The sequence below is a fragment of the Macrotis lagotis genome, chromosome X (assembly GCF_037893015.1).
Source record: "Macrotis lagotis isolate mMagLag1 chromosome X, bilby.v1.9.chrom.fasta, whole genome shotgun sequence".
NCBI classification, from domain to species: domain Eukaryota; kingdom Metazoa; phylum Chordata; class Mammalia; order Peramelemorphia; family Peramelidae; genus Macrotis; species Macrotis lagotis.
This window is the reverse complement of record NC_133666.1, coordinates 136,598,115-136,625,801: the sequence shown is the minus strand read 5'-3', so window position 1 is coordinate 136,625,801 and position 27,687 is coordinate 136,598,115. Positions and strand designations below refer to the sequence as shown.

Below are 27,687 nucleotides of genomic sequence, written 5' to 3'. Positions count from 1 at the left end.
AATCACAGAAGTAGCATTTCAAGATTTCATCATCCACTTACCATTCACTGGGAGCAGATTTGCTGCCATCCAGTTCTGAGATGAAGTAGTTTTTGTATATACTAAGTACATGCAGTCTAAACATTGGGTATTCAACTTTAAGGATAATACTTTACATATCATATGGAGACCACTGAAAGTAAAAGGGATGCTTAGCTTGAAAAGAAGACTGGAGTGGACAATAGCCATGTTCAAGTATTTGAAGGGTTGTCAATATGGCATTAAACTGGTTTAATTTCAGAAGATTGATCCAAGATGAGTGGACAGAAATTGCATTAAAAGGTCAGTTTGGGCTACAGGTGTTGGGGGGAAACCTTTCTATCAACCAAAAGTATCCAAAAGCAGAATGTTCAACTGTCTTGAGAAGTAGTGGGTTTTCCAACCTGGAAGTCTTCCTATCGAGCCTTAGATGACCACTTGCCAGGTTATATTAGAGAAGGGGTTTTTCCTTTTGGATTATGATTGGACTTAGAGTTAACTCAGATTTATTGCTCCTTTGAAGCTAAGATGGGGAATCTGAATACAACAAAGCCTCAGTCACATATGTAGATGTAAAAACATGGTCTAGTTAGTATAGGATTCATCAGAAGATTGGGTTTTGAGTTTAAGGTGAACCCTGTATTAATTAGCTAAAGGACCTATGACAAGTATTCCCATCTATATTATGGGAATGATAGCACCTGCACAGCCTACTTCAAAGGGCTATTGTGAACAAATTTTTAGAAATACAAATGAGTAAGCACCAGCATATAAAACCACACATCATATTTGTTATCAGCAAATAAAGCTGCTTTATTGAAAGCAAAGAATGTTGGGTACCACAGGGTGACCATGGTAGTAACAATAAGGTTTAATTCCCTGAGAACTTTTTTCCCTTGTTTTTTTTCCTATGTTTTTGTAAAAAAAAAACAAAACAATAAACAAAACCCAACAAAAACGAAACATACAAACAGAAACGGGACTAAGTAGGAAAAAGAATAGATAGATTCCAGATACTGGAATATATAAATAAGTACAAGGTTATAAGATATTCCAATTTAATTTTAAAAACAAGATTATCAGAAGTTTGGTTTTTGTTTTTTTCCGATCCACAGAAAAGGTAAAATACACATAAACAAAAAAAAAACTACTTTTCTTTCTTTTTCTTTTTTTTCCTCTTTTAAAAGATAACAGTAAAAAAAATACTGTTCAAGTACAATATTTACAGACGCACCCAGTATGGGCCAATTCATTCAACCTCAGATAGGGAATATTCAGCTCTGACTCTGCCCAGTTATTGGAAGGAGACAAAGCAAAGATCTGGGCTCAGCCACCCAGAAACACTCAGATATTAGCCTGAGGACCCCAAATGCAGGGTCAAAGATGGAAGTCCCCACCCCAGGAGCTACATTAGGAGTAGCAAGACCCAGCTCACCCCCAGCCCCAGGATGTGTTCAAGTGCCCTGGAACAGTGGAGGGTTCCAATGGCTCCTCACAGCTTGGTATGGTGGCAAGCCAAGAGGGCTCTTGTTCTGGACTGTTGACCTTGCCCTTTCCCTGGACCTAAGCACTGCTCAGCTCACCTTGACCCATGAATTCACAGGCCATTTGCTACTTGATAGAAGTGATAGGGAAGTTACAGGGCATATCTATCCCCTTCCCATTAAGCAAAGTTTCCAAAAGATATAACTGAACAGATGCCTGGTCCTGAAAGGGGACACTGAACCCCGAGACAGAATGACTGATATGCATCCTGGCAATATGGCCATCTGTCTCTCTCCACCTTAACCACAATACCTTCTAGAACAATAACAAAATACCATTATACATTTCTCTATTTCTCTTCAATTAACCACTGATGGTTAATTCCATATAAATACTGCATAGTTATCTGGGACTGAAAATAGTTCAGTCAATAACAGTAAGCCCCAAGGGCTGGAGCAAAAGATTCTGGGCTTTTCTCTGCCCCTCTGCTCCAAGGTCTTGTCTCTCCCTTCAGTGAATCTGGGGTCCTGAGGAGACCACAGCTCTCACACCCACACACACACACACACACACACACACACACACACACACACACTTACTCACATTTTCTCTTTCCTCTGTTACAGAATATGCCACTTCCCAGGAGATTGAGGGTCTCAGGTAAAAGGGATTTGCTCTTCCCTCAAATTCCAGTATCTCCTTGCAATGTACTCCATTTCCCCCAAACCAGGACAGATATTCAGAAATCTTTTAAATCCCCCACTATCTTTCTTCCTCCCTCATCTTCTAATCCCCCGCTCTCCTACAGCTCTCCTACACATATTCCCTCTCCCACCCCAACTGACGATTTACAAATTAAAACCTTCATCTGGATAGGATCCGGAGCCTGGAATAGAACACAAGAAGGAGGAGGAGAAGAAGAGATGATTCAGATGGTCCCAGGAATGGTCAAGGGTTAGGAAAGTCACTCAGGAGTGATCTAAAGACAGCAGCACCAGAGAAAAATTGGTCCCGTTGGAGAGAAAGCAGCTGATACAGGAAACAGACAACACACCTCCAAGGACCATCTTGGGACAACTTCCAGCAATGCCACTGGGAAGCAGGTCAGGTTCATTGATGGTGACACCTCCCCTACCTAACTCTTCTTTGTTTTCTTCCAGGCTTTAGGTTCTCCTCTTCCTCCAGGATGAGAAGACAGTGGTGGAGGCAAGGTCCAGAGAGACATCCCTTATCTCCTTGCCTCTCTTCCCACCCCAGCTCAGTAACCATGGGCCACACAGCAGCCTATTACACAAACACACACACCCACACAACTGTGCATGACGAGCACAGCAAGGACAAGAACATGACGCAGGTCCCATGAGCCCTTTGGATACCAGGGGAACTCAGGGACGAGGGTTAAAGGACAGACGTAAAGTCTCTTAGTAGACCACGTTACGAGGACACCACGGAGTGTCCGGGTACAGCAAGCAGTGGATAGAGCGGAACCTATGGAATGAAAGGAGAGAAAATCAAAGGGTTAGTCTTGAAAACATAGATCCTGATTATGATGTGGTCATTTTATATATATATATATATATTTTTCTGCTTCCTTACCATGAAAAAGAGGATTTGGAAGGCAGGTGGCAAGGTTGTCTAGCATAATAGATGAGAGTTGGCTCCCGAGTTAGGGAAAAATGACTTTTAGGCCACCTCTGACATAATATCAGCAACTTGGATGGCCTTTCCTACTTTCTTCCTCTCCACCACTACAGCCTTTCCTCTGGGTTTAATTTCCATCTATTTGCACTTATCTCATATACATAGTTTACTTGTCTCCTCCATTCCAATATGAGCTCTTTAAAGATAGACTGAATTTTTGTCCTTCTTTGAATAAATATCTTAGGTGCTAAATAAATTGACCCCAAGCAATTCTCTCAGTCTATAAAACATTTAAGTTGCATTTTTCCAATTAGTAAAAAAAATCAAAATACCCCCCTGAGCTTGTCCTGAAGAAATTAGAGATCTCATAATGAAAAAAAAATTGTACTTGGAAATCTTGTATCACTTCCAGTGATAAGGAACCCAATTACATTTTTGCTTAGACAGATCATTACAATTTGGGGAAACAATAAATCTTGGGTAATTTTCCATTATTTTGAGCCTGACATCATCTAGTCCAAAAAATATAGTGAAGACTAGATCCAATCAGGAATCTAGCAGATGTGACAGGTAAAAGATGGATGTCTTTATGGCTGTAGATTGTGTGTGGGGGGGGGTCTCAAAATCTGTTTCAGATTCCCTTCCTGGGGCTCCAGTGAGTGGGCAAGGGGAAGGCACAAGTTGGGGACCTGAGTCTCACCTAGAAGGATCAGCTTCCACAGAGAATGCACCTTTCATATGTATGGAATTTCTTTTGTTTTCAAACATCCCATAGCTCAGTGTCACCTAAATGACCAGAATAAGAGGAAAAATAGCTGAATCAGCAGTTTTAAGGATAAGGATGATGTCTATAGAATGTAGTGGTAGTGACTTGAGGGTAATGACTATCTTGACAATTTTGATATTTGAATCCTTAGCACCTAGTTTAGAATTGATTGAGCTGAAAAGGGGGGTTTATTTAGAATTTTAGTTTTTTATGCCACTGGTTCCTTTTTAAGCCTATGAACCCCTTCCCTTCTTGGAATAGCATCTTAACATGCATAAAATGTTATATTGAATTATTTATCAAAATATTAAAAAAACACAAAACCAAGTTCATGGATTCCAGGACTAGATAATTTTTAAGGCCCCTTTCACCTCTAAAATTTCTTTTCTTGGGCAGTTAGGTGGCGCAGTGGATAGAGCACCAGCCCTTCAAATATGGACTCAGATAAAATGCCTTAAAGTTTCTTTTCTTTATTATAGTATTCATAATCATAATTGAGGCATTGTGGAATAGCCAATTAAAAAGCAGGTTCAGACCCAGGGGATTCTGGGTTCAAGGTCCCATATCTGACACAAGGTCCCATATCTGACACATACATACTGGCTTTGTGAACCTGGACAATTCACTTAATTGGTCAAGCAATCAAGGTAATTCTCTTAAGATTATAAAATGTAGAGATCTGTGTTGGCAAAAATAGCTTTCTAAGATGGGGAGTTTCCTGAATCAGTGAAAACAATAGGTCCAATTCCTATATTCTATTATTTATTATTAAATATTTACTCATACTTATGTATGATCTCTTTAATTTACAAAGTAAACAATTAAGACTCTATTATGTAATGCAGCTCTGAGGGATTTAGGAGGAATATGGGAGAAATGTAAACTTGATATTCATGATGTTGATTATCCAAACCCTTCTGTGTGGGCAACTACCTCTCCCCATCCTCAACTTTTCCTATTCCTTTTTTTAGTTGCCTTCCCTAATTAGAATGGAAATTTCCAGAGGCCAAAAACAGTATTTCCTCTTTATTTCTATACCAAAGCTTAGCACTGGGTATGCCTAGATAGTTCCACTTCCTCCTTTTGTGACTTCAGGCAAGTCATAACCTTTCTAAGTTCTTTATCTGTGATATGGAGGGGAAGGGAGACTTGGATTAGCTGTTGTAAGGTACCTTCCAGACAAAATCTATTACTATCCTTGGTGGGCTGATTTCTGACCTTCTCATGGATTTTAGGAGATGATGGGTTAATTGAGAACTATGGAACACATACCTGCTTATGGAGCTCTGACTTGGGCACCTGTTGAAGATTCTCCAAGTGGGAATGGAACAGGTTGCTTCGAATGAGCCTTACACCCAATACAGATTCAATGATGTAACCAATGGTACAATCATCAGGCAATCGAATCTTCTCCGCTGTGTTCATGAAGTGGCCCCCACTGAAGGAAGAAGAGATGAGATGAATGTGGAGGGTCATCTCCTTTGTTTCTCCCCCCAGTCTGAATTCCCAGAGTGAGGAGCCCCAGAAGTCAGAGCAAGAGGAATGCAACCATACTAGGTTGGCCTTGGCCTAAGGGAACTGATTGTTCTTAGCATGATGGAGAATATAATTGGCTGTTGATTATGTGTATCCAAGTCTTTTCTTTTTTACCCATCTCAGGGGAAAAAAACCCCCAATAAATGGTTACTATATTAATGGTAATAGTGATTGACATTTAAATGTCATGTCCCACTGGATCCTCACAAATTATCAGAGAGTCAGCCAAGGGAGAGAGGCAAGAGTAGAACAGAAGAGTTGAGCAACCTCTATGGGTGTGGCCTAGCAAATAAAAGGGTAACAAATTATAACCCCAAACACCAATTTATCCAGAATTCAAAACCTACAGGAAAGTTCCAGTGGGGAAAAATGTAGAAGTACATCAAACCTATCTTGAAGTTCTCAGAGGCAATGTAATAGAGAAGAAAAAAGACTTGAGAATGAAGAAACCTGGGTTTTAATCCTGATTCAAATGTAAAATGAGGACAATACTTAGAATAACTGCCCTTGTAGGATTGTAGTGAAAAATAATAAGGTAAATAACAATGGATAGATCAGTAAGGACTACTGTAAGACTTTAGAGCAATTCATGGTGGTGGTGGTGGTAACAATGACAGTGCTAAGTAATAATAACGAGCATTTATATATTACTTTAAAGTTTGCAATGCTCTTTACAAATATTACATTAAATTTGCACAACAACCTTCCAAGGTAAGTACTCTTATTAACCCCATTTTTCAGAAATGGAAATTGAAGTTGAGAGAGGTTAACTAAGTCCTTCTGTGTATGTAAGGACAGAATTGAGCTCAGATCTTTCCAACTCTAAGACCAGAGTTCCATCCACCACTGACCAAATGATAGATGCTATGACTGTCTTCTGAGGACTAATGGAGTCAAGTATGAAAAGGCTTCTTCCCTGAAGGTCAGTCACTCCATAATGGATTTTGTTTTGGTCACAATTGCTCAGGAGACTAAGAGTCTTGGGATATGCATTAGTGGAGGATTTGTACTAAGGAAATGATTATATCCCATTCATTAAAAATGAGTGATCTTGGGGCAGCTAGGTGACACAGTGGATAGAGCGCCCACCCTGGAGTCAGGAGTACCTGAGTTCAATTCCAGCCCCAGACACTTAATTACCTAGCTGTGTGGCCTCGGGTAAGCCACTTAACTCCATTTGCCTTGCAAAAACCTTAAAAAAAAGTGATCTCATAAATGACTGCTTATCAAGTAATACCATTATAGGAAACTTCTAATCTGTATGATTCATTTTTCCAAAATATTGAAATAACCCAGATGTCTCATTCCCCAGTAACAATGATATATGGGAACAATAATATGCCATTCCTTTAGCTAAATGGACAACAACTACTGATCTGCTTCCTAGAAGGACATGAGGCATAATATAGTGGAATAACTACTATCCCGGGTTCAAGGTTCTGATTTTCAGTTTCCCTTATTCATTCATTCATTCATTCATTCATTCATTTATTTATATTTGCTTGTTTTTGCAAAGCATTAGGGTTAAGTGGCTTGCCCAAGGCCACACAGCTAGCCAAGTATCAAGTGTCTGAGGCTGAATTTGAACTCAGGTCCTCCTGATTCCAAAGCCTGTGCTCTATCCACTGCACCACCTAGCTGCTCCTGTTTCCCTTATTTTTAAAGATGGGTTGAACTCCATCCTAATACTAGTAATAGGCTTCTCAGAATTTTTTCAGCAGTATACCTCATTTTAAATAAAACTACCATATTAAAATTTAAATTATACAAAAGATAAATTGGAAATGATTACTTGCTTTACAAACAAACCTTCACAATAGCCTTCTTTTAAATGGTAAGACCCCCTGGAGTATTTAAAACATCAATTAAAAATAATTTAAAACATATCTGATAGGTAAAACAAAAATCCAGAGTCATTCACACTCTATTCTGATGCTTAGTGACCAATAGCAAAGACAGACTCTTTAAGGATTTGATCTGTGACCAGTCAACAATTTCTACAAAACTATAGATCATAGGAGATAACTCCAGTTTAACATGTTTACACAGTATCTCATTTGATCCTCTTAGCAGCCCTATGAATTAAGTAGTGCAATCATTATCACCATTTTATAGCTAAGAAAACTAAGATCCAGAGACTAAGGTTTCAAGCAGGTCATATAGTGAATTAAGAGTGAGATTTGAACCTAGGTTTCTCTTGCTTCCAAGAGTTGGTTTTTTCCCACCAGAAAAAAATATATTAAGATGTACTTTGGAAATTCATAAAACAAAATTGATGTTTTATAATGTGTTTGTTGAAATTATTAATACCACTACTACCAAAACAGAGGGTATGCCTTAGGTTTCATTAGCATCTCTAATCCACTGAGGCATACAAAAGGAAAGCAAATAGCATTTCCCCAACTTTGTTCTTGGGTCTCTTTTCTAAACTGAATGGCTCAGAGATATGTAACAGGAGTTTAGAGACAGAGACAGAAACAGAAGAAGCAATGGAGTCCAAAGATGCCTTTTGAGGAAGAAGGGCAAGATCCTGTTCTAAGCTTCCTGGGTGCTAGAGAAAAATGAAATTTGAATACATCGAAGGAAACCCTCTTACCTTGCCCAGGGACTCATCTTCAAGGCCAGTCCTCTGCTGATGCAGAAACCAGCCCCACCAGTTGCAAACCAGAAATGAACAGGACGCTGTAAAGAAAACACACCAGAGTCATTTCTATGTCAATTAGATCCCCGAGAGTGGTCCTTCTAAGCTAGGGAAAATGGAGACACTTTAATCCTTCCAAAATGATTTCAAAGAACAAAATAACAGTAACAAAAACTAGGTTCTAACCTGTGGTTTGGCTATTTGACCTTAAGCAAGTCACCTTATTTGCCACTTAACTTCTGGGGAGCCTCAATTTCACCATCTATATCAAATGAGATCAGACTAGATAATCAAATGGTTGGGTCTTTTATAATTCTAAGTCTTTTTTTTTTTTGCAAGGCAATGGGGTTAAGCTAGGTAATTCTTAAGTGTCTGAGACCTGAATATGAACTCATTCCTCCTGACTCCAGGGCCAGTGCTCCATCCACTGTATCACCTAGCTGCCCCTGATTATAAGTCTTTGATCTCAGAACTCACTCCTAATTCTCCAAATTGGCCCAATATCTTACCATTTTGTTCTCACTGATCCTCTCTGTGGCCTGGATGGGTCTGTCCAAACTAGGCTTGCCAATGTAGACATCTTGAGTGTGAGGATAGCTGGATAGCAGTTTGACAAGCATTGGAACATTAACATAATTGTCATCATCCACATGACAGAACCACCTGAAAGAAATAGAGAAGAGATGGTTACAGAGATTCTGGGGAGCAGTCTGGAGATCAGGGAGAAAGCCAAGAAGGAAACAAATATCCTCAGTCTTGTCATCTCAGCCCTCAATGAAACTTCAGAAAACTTTCTTCTCTGTTTTGGGAAGACATCCTGTACCTCTCCAACACAGGAAGGGGATATTGCTAGGAACCATCCTCTAATAGAGGGGATGAATTGAACAAGGATTTTCCATTATCTTGTGTTTGGATGCCCTTGTTACACACATGAACTACATTTTTAAGAGGAAAGTATTCTTGAAGTCAGTGGATGTGATAGAAGAGGCCTGGATCTCAGTTCTAGTTTTCTTATATATTATTTTCATATTACTGAATAAATTGGCTTTACTCCTTGGGCCTTAATTTTCTCTTCTATATGATAGGGGATATGGTACTTGTAGGAGAGGAAGAAGAGAGGATAGTGTGACAAGGAATGGAAGAAATAGAAAGAGTTGGAATTTGAGGATGTCTCAGATGTTACTTACTTCCTTCCTGACTCAATGAACTTGTCATATTCCACAGCCATCTTGCAGGATAAGGCCTGGCGGCTATGGGCTGCAGAACAGTTGGTATTGATGACATTGCCTGTGGAGAGAGAAGATATCTAAGTAATGACTTCTGATACCTTTGAAGGACACGTAATATATTTCAGAGCAATATCTCAATGAGATAGGGCAAATGGTGTCTGCTTTTTACAGATGGTAAGACTGAGGCCCCAAAGAAACCCAATAATTAAGTATGGGTTTCAAGTTTTCTTGAGCACTATCTAGCCAACCCATCAACCTGGATATATCTAGGGAAGACATTAAAGATTTGTGGGTGGGGGCTGGAAAGAGAGAAGGGAATGAAAAACTTAAGAGTCTCAGGAATTATAGGGGATAGGGGTGGGGATGGGAGTGGGGAATCAGAACCACATTCTGTGGTTCTCTAATCAGGATATTTGTTATGGATTTTGTTGAGCATACAGCCAGTAGAAAATGGAAGGAAATGGCAAACCATTTCAGTATCTTTGCCAAAAAAACCCCAAATGAGGGCTGGACATGTCAAGACTCAACAAGAAGAAAAACAGCAAGTAAAAGGGAGTAGAAATTATGTGCTAAAAATTGTTTTAAATGTTTTCTACAAATATACTTTCATTTGATCCTTACAACCACCCTGGGGGATATTTTACATAGAGAAAGTAAGGCCAACAGAGGTTAAGTGACTAGCCCAGGGCTACAAAGAAAGTAAGTGTTCGAGGAAGGATAGCTCAGGGGTTCAGGGTGGTGTCCAGCAAGGACAATCATAACCTGGAGAAAGCCAAAGGGAGAAGATTGTTCCTAGACCCCCCTTCCAATGAGCTCACACATGTTCCCTGACTCAAAAGCAGGGAGGGAAAAACCAGGGACCCCAGTCCCGGGAGAGAGGGTGCTCAGAAGGTCTGTTCCCAGGGAAAGGGGAAAGAAGAGGGCCCAGAGGCTCCAGGAGGGCTGTGGGAGCCAGAGCCCGGCCCTCTCCTTTTCAGTCTGCATTTTCCCAGCACTAGCCACCTGTTACTTGCTGGGCCCTCTCAAAAGGAATTAATTCAAGGCCTGAAAGGGAATCATTTACATGAGAAGAATAGGGAGACCTGACCCAGACTGGAGGGGCGGGGCTGCTGAATAAACACTCAATGAGTAAACCTCTTCCCATCTATCCAGCAACCCCCCATTCCATCCCCGAGAGAATCTTCTCTTCAATAAGGGGAGGAAGCCAGAAAGACTGACCAGAGCAGGTTCTTGGAAGAGGGAGACTAAGCAAAGAAGGTGTGTAGGGTGTGTGTTCCTCCAGAGTCCAATGGGTCACCTCCTCCTTCTCTTATAATAGGGCCAAAATCTTCCCTCCCTTCCTGAGACTGGTTCCCTCCTTTGCTGTATTACCAACTTGCAGAAGAACTACCTGAGCTAGAAAGGCTCAAGAAACCCCTTTCCCTACTCTTCCTTCAGAGAATGGGAAAGGATGGTCCTTTCCTCAAAGAAAAATCCTTGGACAGAAAGCAACTGGAAGATCCAAGATTTTCTTCACCCAAAAAGGAAAATAAAATACTCAGTAACTGGGAGATTTACCTGTGTGTTGCTTCAGCACATCATCCTCGCCATCTGTGAAGATGAAAGTCTGAAAAAAAAAGAAAAAGAAAACATCTCCATGAGCCACATTCCTGGTTCCCAAAGCTCTGTTATAAGAATGTAAGTTTTTACCTAGGGGACAGCTAGATGGCACGATGGATAGAGCACTGGCCCTTGAGTCAGGAGGTTGAGTTCAAATCAGGCTACAGAGCTTAATCCTGTGACTTAATCCCATTGCCTTAAATAAAAATTTTTTTAAAAAGTTTTCAGCTACTGTGTATTACTGAAAACCCTTGGATATAGCCCAAATGATCCTTTCAGCTCTTCTTCTTAAGAGCTCTAAGGCATGAATGAGCTCAAGGAATACTGTCTTAGGAAAGTTAGAGGAGCACACAAATTAAAGCCTCCCACCTGTCTAAACCTTGGTTATTATTCAGTTGCATATGACTTTACTTGCATATATATATATATATATATATATATATATATATATATATATACACACACACACACACACATATGTATATATACATACACACACATTTATGTATAACATTTCACTTGGTTCTTGAATTTTTTTTTTAAATTTCCCTAACTAGACTAGAATTTTCTCTCCTGTTGGTCAGGAACTGGACCTCCACCACCTCCATTATCTGAATGGGCATGTTCAATTGAACTCAACATTCCTACAGTGTATAGCATACTAAAAAAAAGTTCACATTTAGATAGGTTTTATCAGTGTCTGGGTGGGGATTAGATGCTAGATTTTCCCTCCATTATGATATCCTTCCTCTTTACCCCCTCCTCTATCAAGTATAAATTGAAGAGTACTAGATTAAATATTTGTTGAAATAGTGCCGGGCAGGCAAGGTTTAATTGAGAGAAGCCTGAGCTTCAGACAGAAGTTGAGATCTAGCCTTGACTCAGTTTCCCCCCACTGTCCCAAGGGGCATTCAGAAGAAGGAATAGTCAGGACTTCTTTCTTTCTTTCTTTCTTTTTTTGCAAGACAGTGGGGTTAAGTGACTTGCCCAAAGTCACCCAGCTAGGCAATTATTGTCTGATACCAGATTTGAACTGAGGTCCTCCTGAGTCCAGGGCCAGTGCTCTATCCACTGAGCCTACCTAGCTGCCCCAATAGTCAGGACGTTTAAATTGAAAGTTTTCAGAAAAAACAGATTATTTTTACTTCTAATAATTGTTTTGGGGGGAAAGAAAAGAATTTTGGTTCTAAACTTTTCTGTCTATATAAAAGACAATGCGTCTTCTTCGGAAATGACGGGGAGGTCTGTCTTTTCCCGATTCTCTCCTAAGTGGAGGCAGTGAGGTCCAGAACCTCCCTTCTTCCCTCCCCTACCTAGGAAGAGAGGGCCTCAAAGCCACCTCCCCACACCCATCTGCTGAACAAGGTCATGCCTGGCAGCTGCTTCATCTCCGGCACGAGCCCAACCTGGCCGGCCCGCCTGCACCTGTGCACACACGCACAGACACACGGCCCGCTCCCTCCCTCCCTCCCACCCCGGCCAGGTAACTCACTAAATCACACATAGCCCCGGCAGCTTGGAGCCCAGCCAAAGGCCCTTGCCTGCCCCCACTGGGTACCTGCACCACCTGCCCTGACAACACTCCCTTGTTTACATAGCTAATTCTCAGTATCTGGTAGTTGTCCCGGGTGGGGCTCTCCTCCTCAGTGGAGGGAGGGGAGATGCTTGGCTGGGGGGGGGGGGGGAGGGAAGGAAGGGAGGCTTTGGTTGTGGGAAGAAAAAAAGTCTCAATCAGAAGCTGGACAAAGGCCCTGTAGAGAAGGAGAAAAGCATCCCTGGTCAGCTGCCAAGCCCCATCAAAAAACCCAACTTGGGACAATGGGGGCAGAGAAAAAAACCTAGACAAAGGAGATCGGGGCTGTGCAGGGATCCTTAGGGCGATGAATTACAAGTGAACTAGCTGGAATCAGGCTATTGTCCAGGGCTTGGCTTTGTCTAGAGGGGAGGGGGTGCTATGCAAGTAAGAGGAAGGGGAGAAGGGTTGCAACAATGTATGAGGGTCCATCACAACTCCCCACCCCAACTTTTACTCAGTTCAGGAGAGTTAAGTAGCAATAGTTTGCTCCACCATTAGCATACAGCTGGGTTGGTTAACTGGAAGAAAGGGGGCAGAGAGAAAGGCTAAAACTGTTTGCTTAGGTCCCTGGGGAGGTGGCAAGAGGCTTTTCTGGGAGATAAATAGCCATCCTGTAGGGAGGAAGGGGAAGCCTGCTCAGCCACACCAAAGCTGGGGGCCTCCTTGCTTTGGAAGAAAAACAATGAGATTTTTTTTGGGGGGGGAGGAAACAACCTGAAGGCAGGGAAGAAGAGAGGAGCTATCTTCCAGGTGGGTAGAGAAAATGGAGAGGCATCTGGGCCCCAGAGGGGCAGGGCACCCAGAGAGGCAGAGTCAAGATTAGGGGCAGGCAGGGCAGGAACATGCCTATGCTGAAGCAGCACAAAGAAGGGTGATTTAAAAAAAAAATTAATAAATGTACATATTCTTAATGCCAGAAAATTATGATCACCAAGGTACTGACCTTGTTCAAAATCTAACAGTTGCCGTTTCTCTATTGCTTTAAGGTTTACAAAGTACCCAGCTCAGCACAGGTTTGGCACTTGCTAATAATGCTTAATAAATGTTTATTGACTGATTGCTTCAGTTGGAGTATTAGTGTGATGATAGCAAGCTCCCTAAGTTGATAGTGAAGGCCTCAAGTATTAGACATTTGAGAGGGGGGAGAATAGTGTTGTAGGGGCAATTTGTTCATGGGGGTACAAATGGCCTATTTGACTGCCAGCAAAGAATGCAAAGTCCTAGGCTCTAGGAGTCAGAAGTCTTGGATTTGAATCCTGATGCTTCTTTTGCTTACTCTTGTCTTTTATAAGTAGTGTCCATGTTCTCATTTGGGATTTTCTTGGCAAAGATTTCCTTCTCCAGTTCATTTTACATTTGAGGAAACCAAGACAAACAGGATTAAGGAAATTGCTTAGGGTCTCACAACAACTAAGGGTTTAAATTCAAATTTGAATTCTAGGGACTGGTATCTAGTCACTGCTATTCATGGTTACTTTTATTATCTCATTTCACTTTTATTTACTAGGAAGCATCTAGTACATTGTAGGCACTTAAATGTTTATTAATCTGGACAAGTTGATGCCCCATTTCAGCCTCAGTTTTCTCATCTGCTAAATAATAACTAGTTTTTATAAAATCCTTTAAAAGTTTGCAAAAAGTTTCTACTTATATTGTCTCATTTGATCATCACAACAATGTATCCACATTTTACATACTGAGGCATGAGCTCTTAAAAGTGATACAGCTAGTGTCTTTGGCAGAATTCAAATTCAAATCTTCTGGATTCCAAGTCCAGCACTATCCATTGTGTCCACACAGCCATCTCAAGATTATTTAAGGTTCAAAAAAATCCTAAAATCTGAGGCTCAAGAAAAAAGAATTTAGGCCCAACTATTGACAATGTTCTCTCTCTCCCAGCTCCTCCCCAATTCAGACAGGGTGTCAAGAAGGAACTACATTGCAGGATCATTCTTACTATCCCAAATTCTAGTCATGTAGAGATTAAGAGAAGCAAGTCTCCTGCTGTAGGGGATGTGTGGCTCATCAGAATGGAATGTTCCTTCTGCTCATATGCTGGTCTTGTGCCCTACAGAAGCCAAGTGTTGGACTAGGGCCTATAAGTAAAAGACTAGGTGGCCACCCTTCTCTGCTCCCCATCACTATCCTAAACTAGGTTAAGACCCTAAGATTAGCTTTTGAAAAATCCCTCTTCTGTGGTCCCCTTCTGGACCTCCCTCCATCATCAAACTCAGGTCAAAGTCTAGCCATGGTAGTTGGGGGAAGAAGAGAAATTTGATTCAAAAAAAATCTTAAGTTGCTCCCTAGGAGTCTGGGAAATTCCCCTTCCTCCCTTAAGAGCAGGTAGGAGGCAATTTTCTCCTCTTCCTACCCCCTTGCTATCCTGTCTCTCCCCAAACATTCATGCACACTATCAAACCATCTCTTTACACACTGAGGAATTTGAGTGGGAGGGCAACAAAAGGGGGATGAGTTCTGTCAAGATATCCACTGAGGCTATAATAAAAAAAAAGGAAAATACTTTCTAAATTAGATCAAGAGGTTCAGAGTTCTCCTAAAGTCATTGTCCTTATTTAAAAAAAAACAAGTATCCTCCCAGCTATAAAGTTGAACATCACCTTTATTGTAACAAGCTCCCCCCCCCACACACACACTCTCACTGGACCACAACCACCTAGTCCAGTCACCATGGCACTCACCAGTCAGTCTGCCCTTCTCCATCCCCCCCTAAATGAAGAGCTTCACCACACCACCACTCCCCCCCTCCCCACCCCAACCTCCCAACAGGAAAGGGCCACACGACCGGTCTGAAAAGAAACTCCGGAAAGTTGTAGCCTGCCCGCCTGTCTCCTACCACTCAGGGCAGGAAGGGTACCGTCGGTCCAAAGCCCTGGGTGTCACCTTGCTGGGCCTATCTCGGGTCTGCAGGTTCCTCACCAGCCCCACTCATTCCCCTCCTCTCCCACTCCACCCCACCCCCCATTCTTTCCGGGCTCTGGGCAGTAGGAAGCCAGCCAAGAGAAGCAATTCAAGTCCAAACCATGTAGGCCTGTCTCCTCTACTTTTGTTTCTTTTCTTTTTCTTTTTTCTTTTTTTTAAGAAATGATTGGCTCACGATGCATAGCATCATAGGAATGGAGAAGTGACCTAGTCCAACTCAAGGTAATTACATGCCTTGTCTGGGCTGGGGAGAGGGGTCACACATCAATAAAATGGGAGGAGAGGCAGGATTCAAACTCAGGACCTTTGACTCTATTGCAATAGCCCAGTGTTCTTTTGCTAATGAATTCTCCCCCAGCCTGTCCTAACTTAACCTATTCAGCTTCTAAACAGTGGAGAAGATGGGAAGGCAAAGCTATACAGTAGGCGGGATATTCCTGGCCATTACAAGAGATTCTGAGATCAGTATCTCAATGGGTGGGAAATCTTGTTCAGCCTTTTCAATGGTAATCCACTCTTCAGACAACCCCATTTAGGGTTTTTTGGGGCAGATACCGCATTCTTTTTTTTTGTTTTGTTTTGTTTTGACATTTCCTTTTCTAGCTCATTTTACAGAAGAGAAAACCGAGGTAAATAGGGTTAAGTGACTCACCTAGGGTCAGATAGTGTCTGAATCTGGATTTAAACTCAGGTATACTATCTATGGCAGCTTGCAAATTATGTAACCCTGGGAAAGTCACTTAGCCTAGGGAAGTCTCAATTTCCTCACCTGTAAAATGGGGATAACCCATTCAACTCCTGCATTAAAGGGATTGCCTTGAGGATCAAAAGAGTTGGGAGTATATGAATTATTCTGTAAGATACAAGAATCCAGATCAATAAAACAGGCATTCTTGATTCTGGAGGAGTGATGATTTCCTTCCAGTTAGTAGAGGTAGCAAGTGAGGAACCAGATATGGGGTCAAACAAAGATGGTCAAGATAGGTTTTTTTTGAATGGGATTTTCCTTTCTATTACCTCTTGGATTTGTAGATTTATTTTTGTACTCTGAAATTTTGCTGAAGCTAATAGTCCCAATTAGTATCTCTGCTGATGTCCTAGGATTTTCTAAGTAAACCATTTCAATCAATAAATAGGGGATAGTTTTATTTCCTTTTGTTTATGTTTTAGCACTTTAATTTCAATGAGGTTTTTAGACTTTAAATTTATATATATATATAAAATCATAAACTTTAAATGTAATTATTTTAAATGGAAGGGTTCCATTGGATGAGTTTGGGAAATTACAATGATGAAAGAAACACAATTTCCATTTTTTTAAAAAATATAAAGCATTTCAAAACAAAAGACTATATAAACTTAAATCAGGGCTATCTAACCTTACTTTTAAAGTTTTTATTGAAACAATATATTTTGATTTGCCATTTTAGTGAAAGCTCTTTGGTAGCTCAGCTTCCTTTACTAAAACATTTAGTAAACTCACAGGTAGGCCACATAAAATTGCCCTTTGGGCTGCATTTTGGACAACCCAGGCTTTAATTATTATTAATGAAGCCAGTACCCTCCATGCAGATTGATAATTTGTCATGAGATGCAGTTATACAGAATAATTTTACAGATGAAAGTGACAGAGCTTAGATTTAAACTCCAAATCCAAATTATTTCTTTTTATTTTTCAGTGAATGAAAATCAGCTTTTTCCTCTTACTTTCCTTTGTCCCCACTGAGAAAGAACACTACAAAAATACAAGGTTATCAATGATTCAAATTATCTTTTTAAGCCTCAAGTCTTCTTCAATAGTAAAATGGGGGGAGGCGGAATAGATATTGCTTTCAGCCCCAAGTATATAATGTAGATGATTACTCTAAACCATTCCCCAAAAGGTACACTATCTGTGAGGTATGGAGACCTATCCTTCAGGGAAGTGGGAATCTTAAGGGGCCTACCTCTTATCTCCCTGACCCATAACTTAAGTCATCAACAATCCACCTTTCTTCCCTAAGGAGCTAGCTAATATTAACCATACCTTCTTACAGGGTCTCATTCCAAAGATGCATCTTTCATCCATAGGGAAACTGGGCTTTATCTGACTTTACTCCTTCATCTCTTCCTTATTCAATAAAAATCCATGACTCCTACATTGGGTGAGGTTGGAATAGGGCCCCCTTAAGCTTACCTGTTATACTTCCTTCCCAGCTCACCCCTTTCATTCTATTTTTTTGAATGGACCACTGAGGAATCTGTCCCTGAAAGGAACAGGACCCCGGAGGACTTCTGGCTGCCTTGCCTGGCTCATATTGTCTGTTGGGGGGTGGGGGTGGGGGAGACACACAGGAAGCAGCATTGTTCAACAAGCTGCAATTGAAAGAAACACAGGATGCCAAATTCTGGCTTGGAACAATTGTAGCCTCGGTGAAGGAGGCCCCCATGGTGGCAGGCTCTCTCTGAGTTTGGGGTTGCCACAGCTGAGGGAAGGGGGAGGAACACCAGCCAGAGCTGCAGCCTTGCACACCCTAGTTCAAAACAAGAGGGACTAGTCTTCACCCCCCTCAAATACTGGAACTGTGTGAGCCTTGGTTCCCCCCCATTTATATTAAGAAGAACTGCCTTTTTCATTTGAGATTTGGGGATGGGGAAGGGAGAAGAGGAAGATATTGAATACTTGATGGCTACAAATTAATAGCAGTTAATAACCTAAGCCTTTCTTAGGTTAAGGACAATCAAGTTATCTCATCTCAGGTTTGCCCTTTGGTACAAATAAAATTCTGATGGGAAGCTTAGAAGGCATATTCTCTGGATCAATAAAAAAAGATCTCAGCACTTAGCACTGAGCCTAATTAAGATGAACCTTAGGCAAGGGTCTCAAATCACCTGTAAAATGAAAGCTTTGAATGAAATGGCCTCCTAGGTCCTTCTGACTCTTAAACTTATCATTCTGTGATCTTGAGGCAGTTAGAAAGATAAAACATTGGATTGGGAGTCAGGAGGACAGGAGATCAAATCTGCCTTCAGATACTTACTAGCTGTGTGATCCTGGGCAAATCACTTAATCTGTTTACCTCAGTTTCCCTATCTGTAAAATATGGATAATAAAAGTACCTACCTCCAAGGATTGTTGTGAGAATCCAAATGAGATAACTGTAGTGGATTTAAACACAGTGTAAGGACTACACAAATATCATTACTATTTCTTGCAGAATCAGCAGAATTCATCGATTTCAACAGAATCAGCTTTCAAACCCAGCACTTCTGAAGTCAAATCCAGGTTTGATTGTCTTTCTTGATATCAATTTTTTTTAATTAATTTTTTTTTTGCAAGGCAATGGGGTTAAGTGGCTTGCCCAAGGCCACACAGCTAGGTAATTATTAAATGTCTGAGGCCGGATTTGAACTCAGGTACTCCTGACTCCAGGGCCAGTGCTAAATCCTCTGTGCCACCTAGCTGCCCCTTCTTGATATCAATCTTAAAAATTGGGAGAATATCTTCCTTCATCTTCCTCCCACCCCAGAAAGCAGCCCCAACTTTTCTATTCAATAGACAGGATATTCCCCAAACAGCCAAACCAAATGGAAGTCTCAGGTCTCTTAGATATCTTTTCTACTGCCCACTCTGTTGTAGGTTCTCTTTTCATTTGTGCTCATATTTGTGTCTTGAAACTCCCAGGAGGATAATTCAGATCCATCAGAATTTATTGATGGAACCTGTGTTCACCTGAGGTGTTTGATGCCATCTATTCTCTACCTGAAGAGACCTAATCTTAGTCCATTTTTATAGCCCCACATCCACAGTGATCACCCTTGTCCCTAGATACTGTTCCATTCCATTCCACTTAAAAGGAGGAACATTCAGTGTCCATCCTATCCCCACTCCCTAGTTAGTGTAAGATGGAGACCACACTACTCTCTGGAGATGCTAACTATTACTTCTCAGCCTCTAAGAATAAAGTCAGTCACAAAGATTGCTAAGTCTTTAGATACTGATATAGCTGGGTAGTTCTGAAGACAGGAAGGGGAAGTCTGACACTCAATGTGGGTAGACAGGGGCTTACCCAGCTTTCTCTTCCATGTCAAGATGTCCCCAGGGCCTCTGATTCAAGTACTGGGGTCTGGTCAAAGGGGAGGCAATACTGATGAATTAGAGCAGCTTAAGAAACTTAACTCCTTCCCCCGCTCTCATTGATTTAATGAATGAGAGGTGTTAGTGGGAGATTTCTTCCAACCTGCTCTTCAACTGCATTCCTGAAGGGAAGAGTGGTGTAATGGAAAGAGCAACCAATTTGTAGTCAGAACACTCCATGTACTACCTGTGGGGTTTGGGGTCAGTCACTTTACCCTTCCAGGTCTCTGTATCCTCATCTGTAAAGGAAAGGAGTTGGTCTAGGCAGGCTGCAAGGTCCCTTCTAATGATCAATTAAAAAAGGTATTTGGGGTGGCTAGGTGGCGTAGTGGATAAAGCACCTTGGAGTCAGGAGTACCTGGGTTCAAATCTGGTCTCAGACACTTAATAATTACCTAGCTGTGTGGCCTTTGGGCAAGCCACTTAACCCCGTTTGCCTTGCAAAAACCAAAAAATAAAAAAATAAAAATAAAAAAAAGGTATTTGGAGACAAAAGACGGTTTTAGATCCTGACTACTATCTGATACTATATGACTGGATAAACCACTTAACAGCTGTGTAGTATGAGGGTATTATGATTCCTTCCATGTTTCCACTCCAGTCCAGATAATGCTTTCCCTCTTCTCTCTATTCCCCAAGCTTGGTCCTCCAGGCAGAACTATTGCATTGGACAAACCAGATATAGTTTAATATTCCTCCACTACTTTCTGAAACCTGTCTTAGGGCTTAGATGGCCCTTAGAATAGGGTACTTTTCCTCTAAGTCCTTAACTTTGCTTGTTTACCTCTCCTCTCTCATTTATACTGCCTTTTTTGGGGGGGAAAAGTCTAACCAAATGTTGAACAGATTGCTCATCAGGAAATGACAGTATTCCACCTCTCCAACCCCCCAGCTTAGTCTCTGTAAAAAACCACTTATCAACATGTGGCTTCAGAGAGGGAAAGAAAACCATTCTCCTTAGTTGCCAAGCACCCTCCCTTACCATGTAGCATTCTGCCTGCCAGAGGACAAAGCCAATGAGCACCTTCCTCAGCCCATATAATGGGTCCAGCTACCTCTACCCATGATGTACCCTCTCTGATCATTATTCAAAAAGAGTCAGTCTTTAGTAATTTTCCAATCTGCTTAATTATCTCTCTAGAGACTACAGCAATTTACAGAGCCCAAAAAGTGTCTTTACTTCCTGTTGGTTGTATGCTGACTCTTATCACCATTTCTGCTGAGTTGACCATTAGCAATAGCAACATCTGACTGAAGGTTCCATCAGCTGATATCCCCTGAGTAGTAAGGTGTGAAGCAGATAGAGTATATTAAGACTTGGTGTTAGGAATCTAGGGTTATTTGCCTTAGACCTTGGTTAGTCAAGTCACTTGACTTCTCAGCCTTAGTTTCTTCATCTCCAAAACAGATGATAATAAAAGAAATTACTTGTCAGGGGTGTTATAAGGATCAAATAAAGTCACATTTACAAAGGACTTTGCAAACCTTCAGCTGTTATAAAAATGCTAGGTAATTCTTCCTTCTAGAGACCCCTAAAACCAGCTCATTTCCTCCTGTCTACTGAAGTGTGCTGCTTATGTGTACCCAGTTAGGGTAGCTACCTCTACTTTAAAAAGCTAAGAGACTAAGGGGCAGATAGGAAGCTAGGAAGCTATTAAGGAGTCAGAAGTCACACACACTGACTCCTCCTTGCCCACCTTTATCATGTTTCTTCTTTTCCCAGGGCAATGGTCTGAACAGCTTAGACCCTGGTTCAGGCAGCCTGGATTTGGGTCTGAGACCCTACCAGACTTTGGAAGATCCAGAGCTTATTTCCTCTGGTTTACTGTGTACACAGTAGCCTGGCCCTACAGAGGAAGAGGTGGAGTCATTGCCAAGTGGGCACTGGGGGATTCTGGCTAAACTAAGCTAAGTCAAGCCAAGTCATTAACCCTCAGGATGGGGCCAGGGGCCAGAGCACCAGGGTGAACCTTCAGAGCTGCCAGGCTGGCTGGGGAAGTGAAGCGTGTGCTCCGGAAGGAAGACTGGGCAGTCAGCTATGGTCCTTCCCCTCAAACCAGCAGGGAAAGTCATCTTCTCTTTCTGTGGGCCAGCAAAACTTTCATCTGGTGATCTTCAAAGGTAAAAATCTTGACCTGCCCTGCAGGGAGATTGGGGGTAGGATGCAGAAGGGAATAGGGTGTGATACAGAGAAGGTGATTGTCTTCTCTCTGGTAAACCAGCCAATTACTGGTCCCGAAGCCTGGGATGCTGGCATCTCGCCTCAGGGTTCTCATCAGTAACCCTAGAACAACATCCTTTTTCTTACACATCTTAATTCCTCACTCTTCTTGACCAAAGCAAGCATACAGCTGTTCTCTGTGTTCCCCCCCACCTCCAAGAGTGTTGATTGTTGATTCTGCAGTAACCTAAGTCCAGAACTGCCTTTTTAAAAAAAATATATAGTCCAGAATACTTGGGCTAATTCAGCATTCATCCTTCCTTTCTAAGGTTTATATTTATCCTTGCTCTTCCACTGAAAATTCTTACACTCTCCCTTCCTTTGTTTAGGCGTGAAACTCAGGATATATTAACTCCTTCCAAAGAGGAGAGATAAAAGGATGTTATACCTTCTCTCCCCTTCCCGGCCTGTCAGTTGGTCTGAGTGCTAAAGGAGGCCATCTCCTTCAGGCTAGACAAAGCCCCAGGATTATCAGGTCATTTGGCAGATTTCCTTGTGGATGTGGGTTTTGGCAGGGAGGAAGAAAAGGGAAGATAGTGGAAGAGGGCCCAATATATCCTTAAAAATAATTTAGTTTACTTATACATTCACATACAACAAACACATACAGATATAGATCATCGGGTCCCTTTACCATTTTAGATGAGTACCTGTTAGCCTAAGCAGGGGCAAAGTTCTATGAGCAGAACAGGAAGAGGACAGATGGTGAGGGAGCTAACCTATGCTTCTCTGGTAGCAGAAAGCAAAACTGATGATGCTTGCTTGGGCTTGCCCACTTCCTCTACAACTTGGATGCTTTGGTCCCTCTCGGCCCTACCCCCCCCTCAACCCTGTAAAAAGCCCCTTCCCCAAAATAATACTAAGACTGATCTGTCCTGCAGGGACTGAAAATCTGGCAGATAAGCTCTTTTGTGACTTTGGGACAACTAGTTAATATTCTTGGACCTCAGATTTTACATCCAACTGGATATTAACGAACATTTACTGAGGGCCTACCATGTGCCAACAGTAGTCACTATGTGAAAGCCAGTAAGGTAGGTTATGGGTTATAGAATCAGGTAAGATCTAGATCAACTCTCAAAGGGCTTACAGTTTCATGGTGGGGGTAGAAGGGTGGTCGCAAAGGAGATTCCAACATGCAACAAAGAACTCTGCTATAAGGGAGACCAAGAAATAAAATGGAGAGACCCTGACAAAGTCATAGGAGAAATCACTTAGCTGGGACTAGGGAAGGTTTGATAAAGGGAGTGGGACTACAGAAGGAGATGAGTGTTTATGAAAGGGGAGAATTCATTTCAGGCACAAAAAATGAAGTGAGACCAAGCAGTCAGGAGCAAGCAGGGCAAGAAGAGGGAACAGGTTAAGAGCAATAACTCAAATTTATATAGTGCTTTAAGATTGGAAAAGCAGGCTGGAGCCAATTGATGAAGCACTTCTAACTGTACAAGTTTTTATTTTATTTAGTAGGCAACAGTTACTGAAGATTCTAGAGTGAAAGGGTGACTTGATTTGAATCTATAATAACGCTTAGTGAATGGACAGGTTAGTGTAAGTAAATGACTCCATTTGCTGAACTGAAAGGCAGAGGCTACTGGGGACCCATGAGGACAGTATCCATACATCTACAACCAGGTCATCAGCCCTTTTCTTTGAGCCTGAGGGATCCCCATTTCCCAGGCTGGGAGAGGACGCCTGCTGTCCCTTCTTTGAGAAGCTAGGGGAACAAAAGCAGCTTGTCAGCCCTTTCCTGGAATCCCTCCTTCCTCCCTAATCATCCCCCACTGCCATCTTCCCCCCTCCCCAGGTCACTTTCTTGGCTTGGAGGCCAGGTCAGTGTAGAGAGCCAGGATGATTCCCACCCTCTGGCCCACGCTCTCCTCTCAGGCCAGCCTGAGGGATTCTGACAGCTTCAACTCTCCCCCAAACGCCTGTCCCTCAAGTTCAAGTGGCCTCACAAGGGTTGTCACTCAGTGGGGCCCAGTGGGGATGCTGGGAACGCCAACAGCCCCCCCTCCCAGGCCTGCCAGCCCCCTTATCTCTAGGCAACCTGACCGGGACACTGGGGCTCGGAGCTCCCGGGTTCCCATGGCAAGCGGCACACAAGAAGGCCCGACGCCTTTTCTCTGCGCCCAGAGAAAGAGGCTTTGTTAACTTGCCCAGGGGGGACAGCGTGAGAGCTGAGCCTGGGGACTCTGGGAATCCAAACAGCTAGGACAGAGGAAACAAAAAAAATGCATTCTCTCTGCACCCCCCCAACTCACATCCCTACCCCTCAAGAAAGCTTCAGCCCTTGAGAAAAGGGACCCAATGCATTCTCAGGATGACCAAAGACTAGGCCCTAAGTGCCCTCAGGATTGAAGGCTGTGTTCAGAAACCCTTTTCTCCTCCCCAACCTAAGGCTCAGTCCAGGAGAAGAAGCTGAGGTTCAGAAATACTATGCATGCTTAAAAACACACACAGACATACACCCCCCCACATACCCCAGGCTCAGAGGTAAGTCTTTCTCAACCTCCTCCATGCTTCTCAATACAGGAGCTAGTTGACACAGATTACTTTTTCAGAAAGGGACTGTTCTGATGCCACAATTCCCATCCTTTAAGATTAGGGGGAAGGGGAGGGGAGATGTAGCAGTTCTTTCTATTCTGATGTGGAGAGCTGGGGGACTTGTTACTGGACCAATCCCAGGAAGAACTCTGGTGGAGAAATGACAGCCATGGGTCTGGAATTAAGGTAAGTCAGGGGACAGCTAGGTGGCACAGTGGATAGAGCAAAGGCCCTGGAGTCAGGAGGAGCTGAGTTCAAATTCGACATCAGACACAATAATTACCTGTGCTACCTTGGGCAAGCCACTTAACCCCATTGCCTTGCCAAAAAAAAAAAAAGAATAAATCGGATCATTCAGGGTCTTCCATGCCCAAAATGGGGGGGGGGGGGATTCTCTCTTTTTGAGGTTCTCCAAGCAAGGACTGGAAAGTCGTTTGATAGCAAGTAAAACTAAAATGACCATTTATAGCAGCCCCTTCCATCTCTTTGTTTTTTTTCACCAATAAAATTAGGATTAAGTAATTTAATGTGTCAAATGTCTTAAGGCAAATTTGAATTCAGGACCAGCCCTCTATCTACTTCTGCATCTGGCTGCTCCCCATCTTTTAAATTTTGTAATTCTATAAGGAGAGATAAAGTCCCCTGGTCCTTTTAAGTTCCAATTCAAAGACCCCAATAGCCAAGATAGAGTACTACAGGGAATAGCCAGCAGGGAGTACTGAGCATAGCTAAAATTTATGTAACACTGACTTTTCGAAGTCCTCACAAACATCCGTGGAAATAGAGTTGTGCAGTAGAAAACTGCAAGTATTACTGTCACCATTTATAGCTGAGGAAATTGAGGCTTGGAGAAAGGTTAAGCGATTTAACCATGGTTTCTGTGTGGCGGGGTAGGTAAGTGAGGAGGCCCGTTTTAAAGCCAGGTCTAGTTCCAGACTGCAATCCAGTACTGGAATCTTACACTAAGCTGCTTCTCTCCTCCCAAACCTCTCAAGCCAGTCATGACAAACCCCAGTCTAATTTCCAGCCCTTTTCTACAAGCTAAGCCATGGGTTGGGGGCTTTACTTCAAGAGCATAGTTGGGGGGGGGGATCTTTAAGCTCAGTCAGTACCCATTTCCCCAAACAGAGGAAAAAAAAACTTTAAGGAACGCACGTACTCTCAGAGGGGTGGGGGAAACGATTAACAGGAACCTAAATCCAGGCTGTAAGCAGTCTGCTCAGCTAAGACTCCACTTCCCCGCCCGAGGTGCCCCGAGGCAACCAAAGGAAAAGGGTTCGCGGGGCCTTTTGTCTTGCCCTTTCTCCCACCGCCTCTAGGGGGTGGGAAAAGCGGACTGAAGCAGCTCCAAGGTGGCTGAGGTCTGTCTGTCTCCCAGGTCTTCATTCATTCTGTTGCCTGCCGGCACTGCCCAAGTCTGGGGCCAAACTGAACTTCTTAGGGTACCTGAGCCCCCCTGAGGGGAATGGCTGTGTCGGTGAGGTGGGAGGAGGATCAGATTCTCCTCTTAGTCTATTAGCTGGGGTCCTCTGGGAAGGACCCGTTTTTTCTGTCAGAGTTGGGGTGAATGGAGGGGGGGAGAAGCTGGCATGTAAACCACCACCTATCTCACATATGTGTGGGCGGTGGCATGAGGGGAGGGCCACCCCTCCGGGCCAACAGCCCCTTCTAGCTAGAGAAAAGCTCCGGAGATGGTATCTCATTCAGGCCCCTCAGCAGCCCTAGGTGCAAGCCTCCCTCCCCACCCCCAGAGGAATTAGGGAGACACTAGCCGGGTGCAGCGGCGGCGGGGGCGGGCGGCAGAGGCTTGAAGTGTGTCTGCCTGGGGTCCGGGGGTGGAGCGGAGAAAGGAGACGGGCCCTGCGGGCGGGCGGGCCGCCACTCGCCAACAGGTCCCGGCGCTTGACTCGGCGCATCCCTGGCATAGTTTGGCACCCAGGCCGCTTACCTTTGCCAGGCGGAAGGCCGGGCCTTATGCCTCTGGGGCCCTAGATTGTCCCTCATGCCCAAGATAGGGGATGTGGAAGGGAGATTTGCTACATCCACCCACCCTGGGCTACGGATTGAGAGGGGAGAAAAATATTCCCTTCTAGGTTTTATTATTTTTTTGTAGGAGAGAGGGGAGAAGATAAATGTGTCTCCCGTGAGAAGAAAAATGGAATAAAGTTGCTTCCCCAGATATTTAGGGGTTTGGAAGAGGCAAGATTTCCCCTTCCTTTGAATAAGGGTTCCCCCACTCATACTTTGGGGAATGAAGAGAGAGCATGTTGCTCCTCTTCCAGAATTTTTTAGGGGGTGGTGTCCATATCCAAATGTTTTGGGGTCCAAGGAAAGTGCCAGAATCTCCCTTGTCACACTCACCATCTCTTTATTCCTGGAGATCCAGGTTTCCAGCAGCAGGTCCAGTCGGGATCTGTGAAACTTCTTGGTGGTCTTCACTGCGATGAAGACGTCTCTAGGGAAGAGCTGCTCCATCTGGGGTCTGGGGACGCTCTCGCGCGCCGGGGCTGCCCCAGGTAGGGGTCCCAAGTCCCTCCTGGCTCGGCTCAGCTGGCCGAAATACTGCGAGAAGCTGTGGACATCGCCGGAGGGGCCAGACGCCGCGGCCAGAGAGGCGGCGGGCTCCTTCTGGGGCTGCGGCGGGGGCGGGGGTCCCTGCTCCTGGGGTTCACCTGGACCGGCCAGGCTCTGCAGGGCTCGTCGTCCTACCTCACCCCCCGGGAGCTCCTCCGGCGGCGGGGGCAAGCGCTGCCGCAGCTGCTGCCTCTGGTCCACCGTCAGCACCAGGAGGCAGGCGAGCAGGGCTCCGACCAGGGACAGGAGCAGGCGGCGGCCGCAGCCCTTGAGCATCTTCCAGCCTCCTGGGCTCAGCGCTCAGCCAGCCGTGTGTGCACTCTTAGCCGGAGGGGCGCCGCGAGGGCGACCGAGCTCCCAGTCACCCCTGAAGCTTGGCAGGAGGAGCCCAGGGAGGGGATGGGGAGATGGCAATGCAGGAACCTCTCAAGGAATCCCGGGGTGTCTGAGTTCTCTAGCTTCCCTGGCCAGCCCCCAGCCTAGCCTAGCCTAGCCTGGCCCTAACCCTCCGGCCTCGTCTGCCGCAGCTTATTTAGCCGCCAGCCCCAGGCAGAACTCCCTTATTTAATACTTCCTCTCTTGCGGCTCCGCCTCTCTAGGGGTGGTAGTCTACGGCTTGGATCCCCGCCTCCTTCCCCAGTAAAGCCGACTCTGGGCTGGTGGGGGTGTGTGAGGCGTATTGCTGGGGTTCCGCCCCCAAGTCTAGTTCGGTCCCTCCCTTATCCCCCCCCAGTCCCACGTGGGTCCACAGCAGGGGGCTGGGAGAAGCGGCTGGAGCAGCTGTGTGGCCCCCTGTGCCT

General features: G+C 43.7%; 1 protein-coding gene across 1 annotated transcript; it reads right to left on the bottom strand.

Annotated features, from left to right (window-relative positions):
* Positions 1 to 546: 546 nt before the first annotated feature.
* On the bottom strand, positions 547 to 27,434 carry LFNG (LFNG O-fucosylpeptide 3-beta-N-acetylglucosaminyltransferase). The gene is made up of 8 exons (XM_074208027.1): positions 26,675 to 27,434; positions 10,874 to 10,922; positions 9,275 to 9,374; positions 8,597 to 8,750; positions 8,043 to 8,128; positions 5,183 to 5,348; positions 3,845 to 3,930; positions 547 to 2,991 (listed from the first exon to the last, which is right to left on the bottom strand). The coding sequence occupies exons 1-8, from the start codon at positions 27,161 to 27,163 to the stop codon at positions 2,925 to 2,927; spliced, it is 1,197 nt and encodes a 398-aa protein (XP_074064128.1). The 5' UTR covers positions 27,164 to 27,434; the 3' UTR covers positions 547 to 2,924.
* Between the last annotated feature and the right edge of the window lie 253 nt (positions 27,435 to 27,687).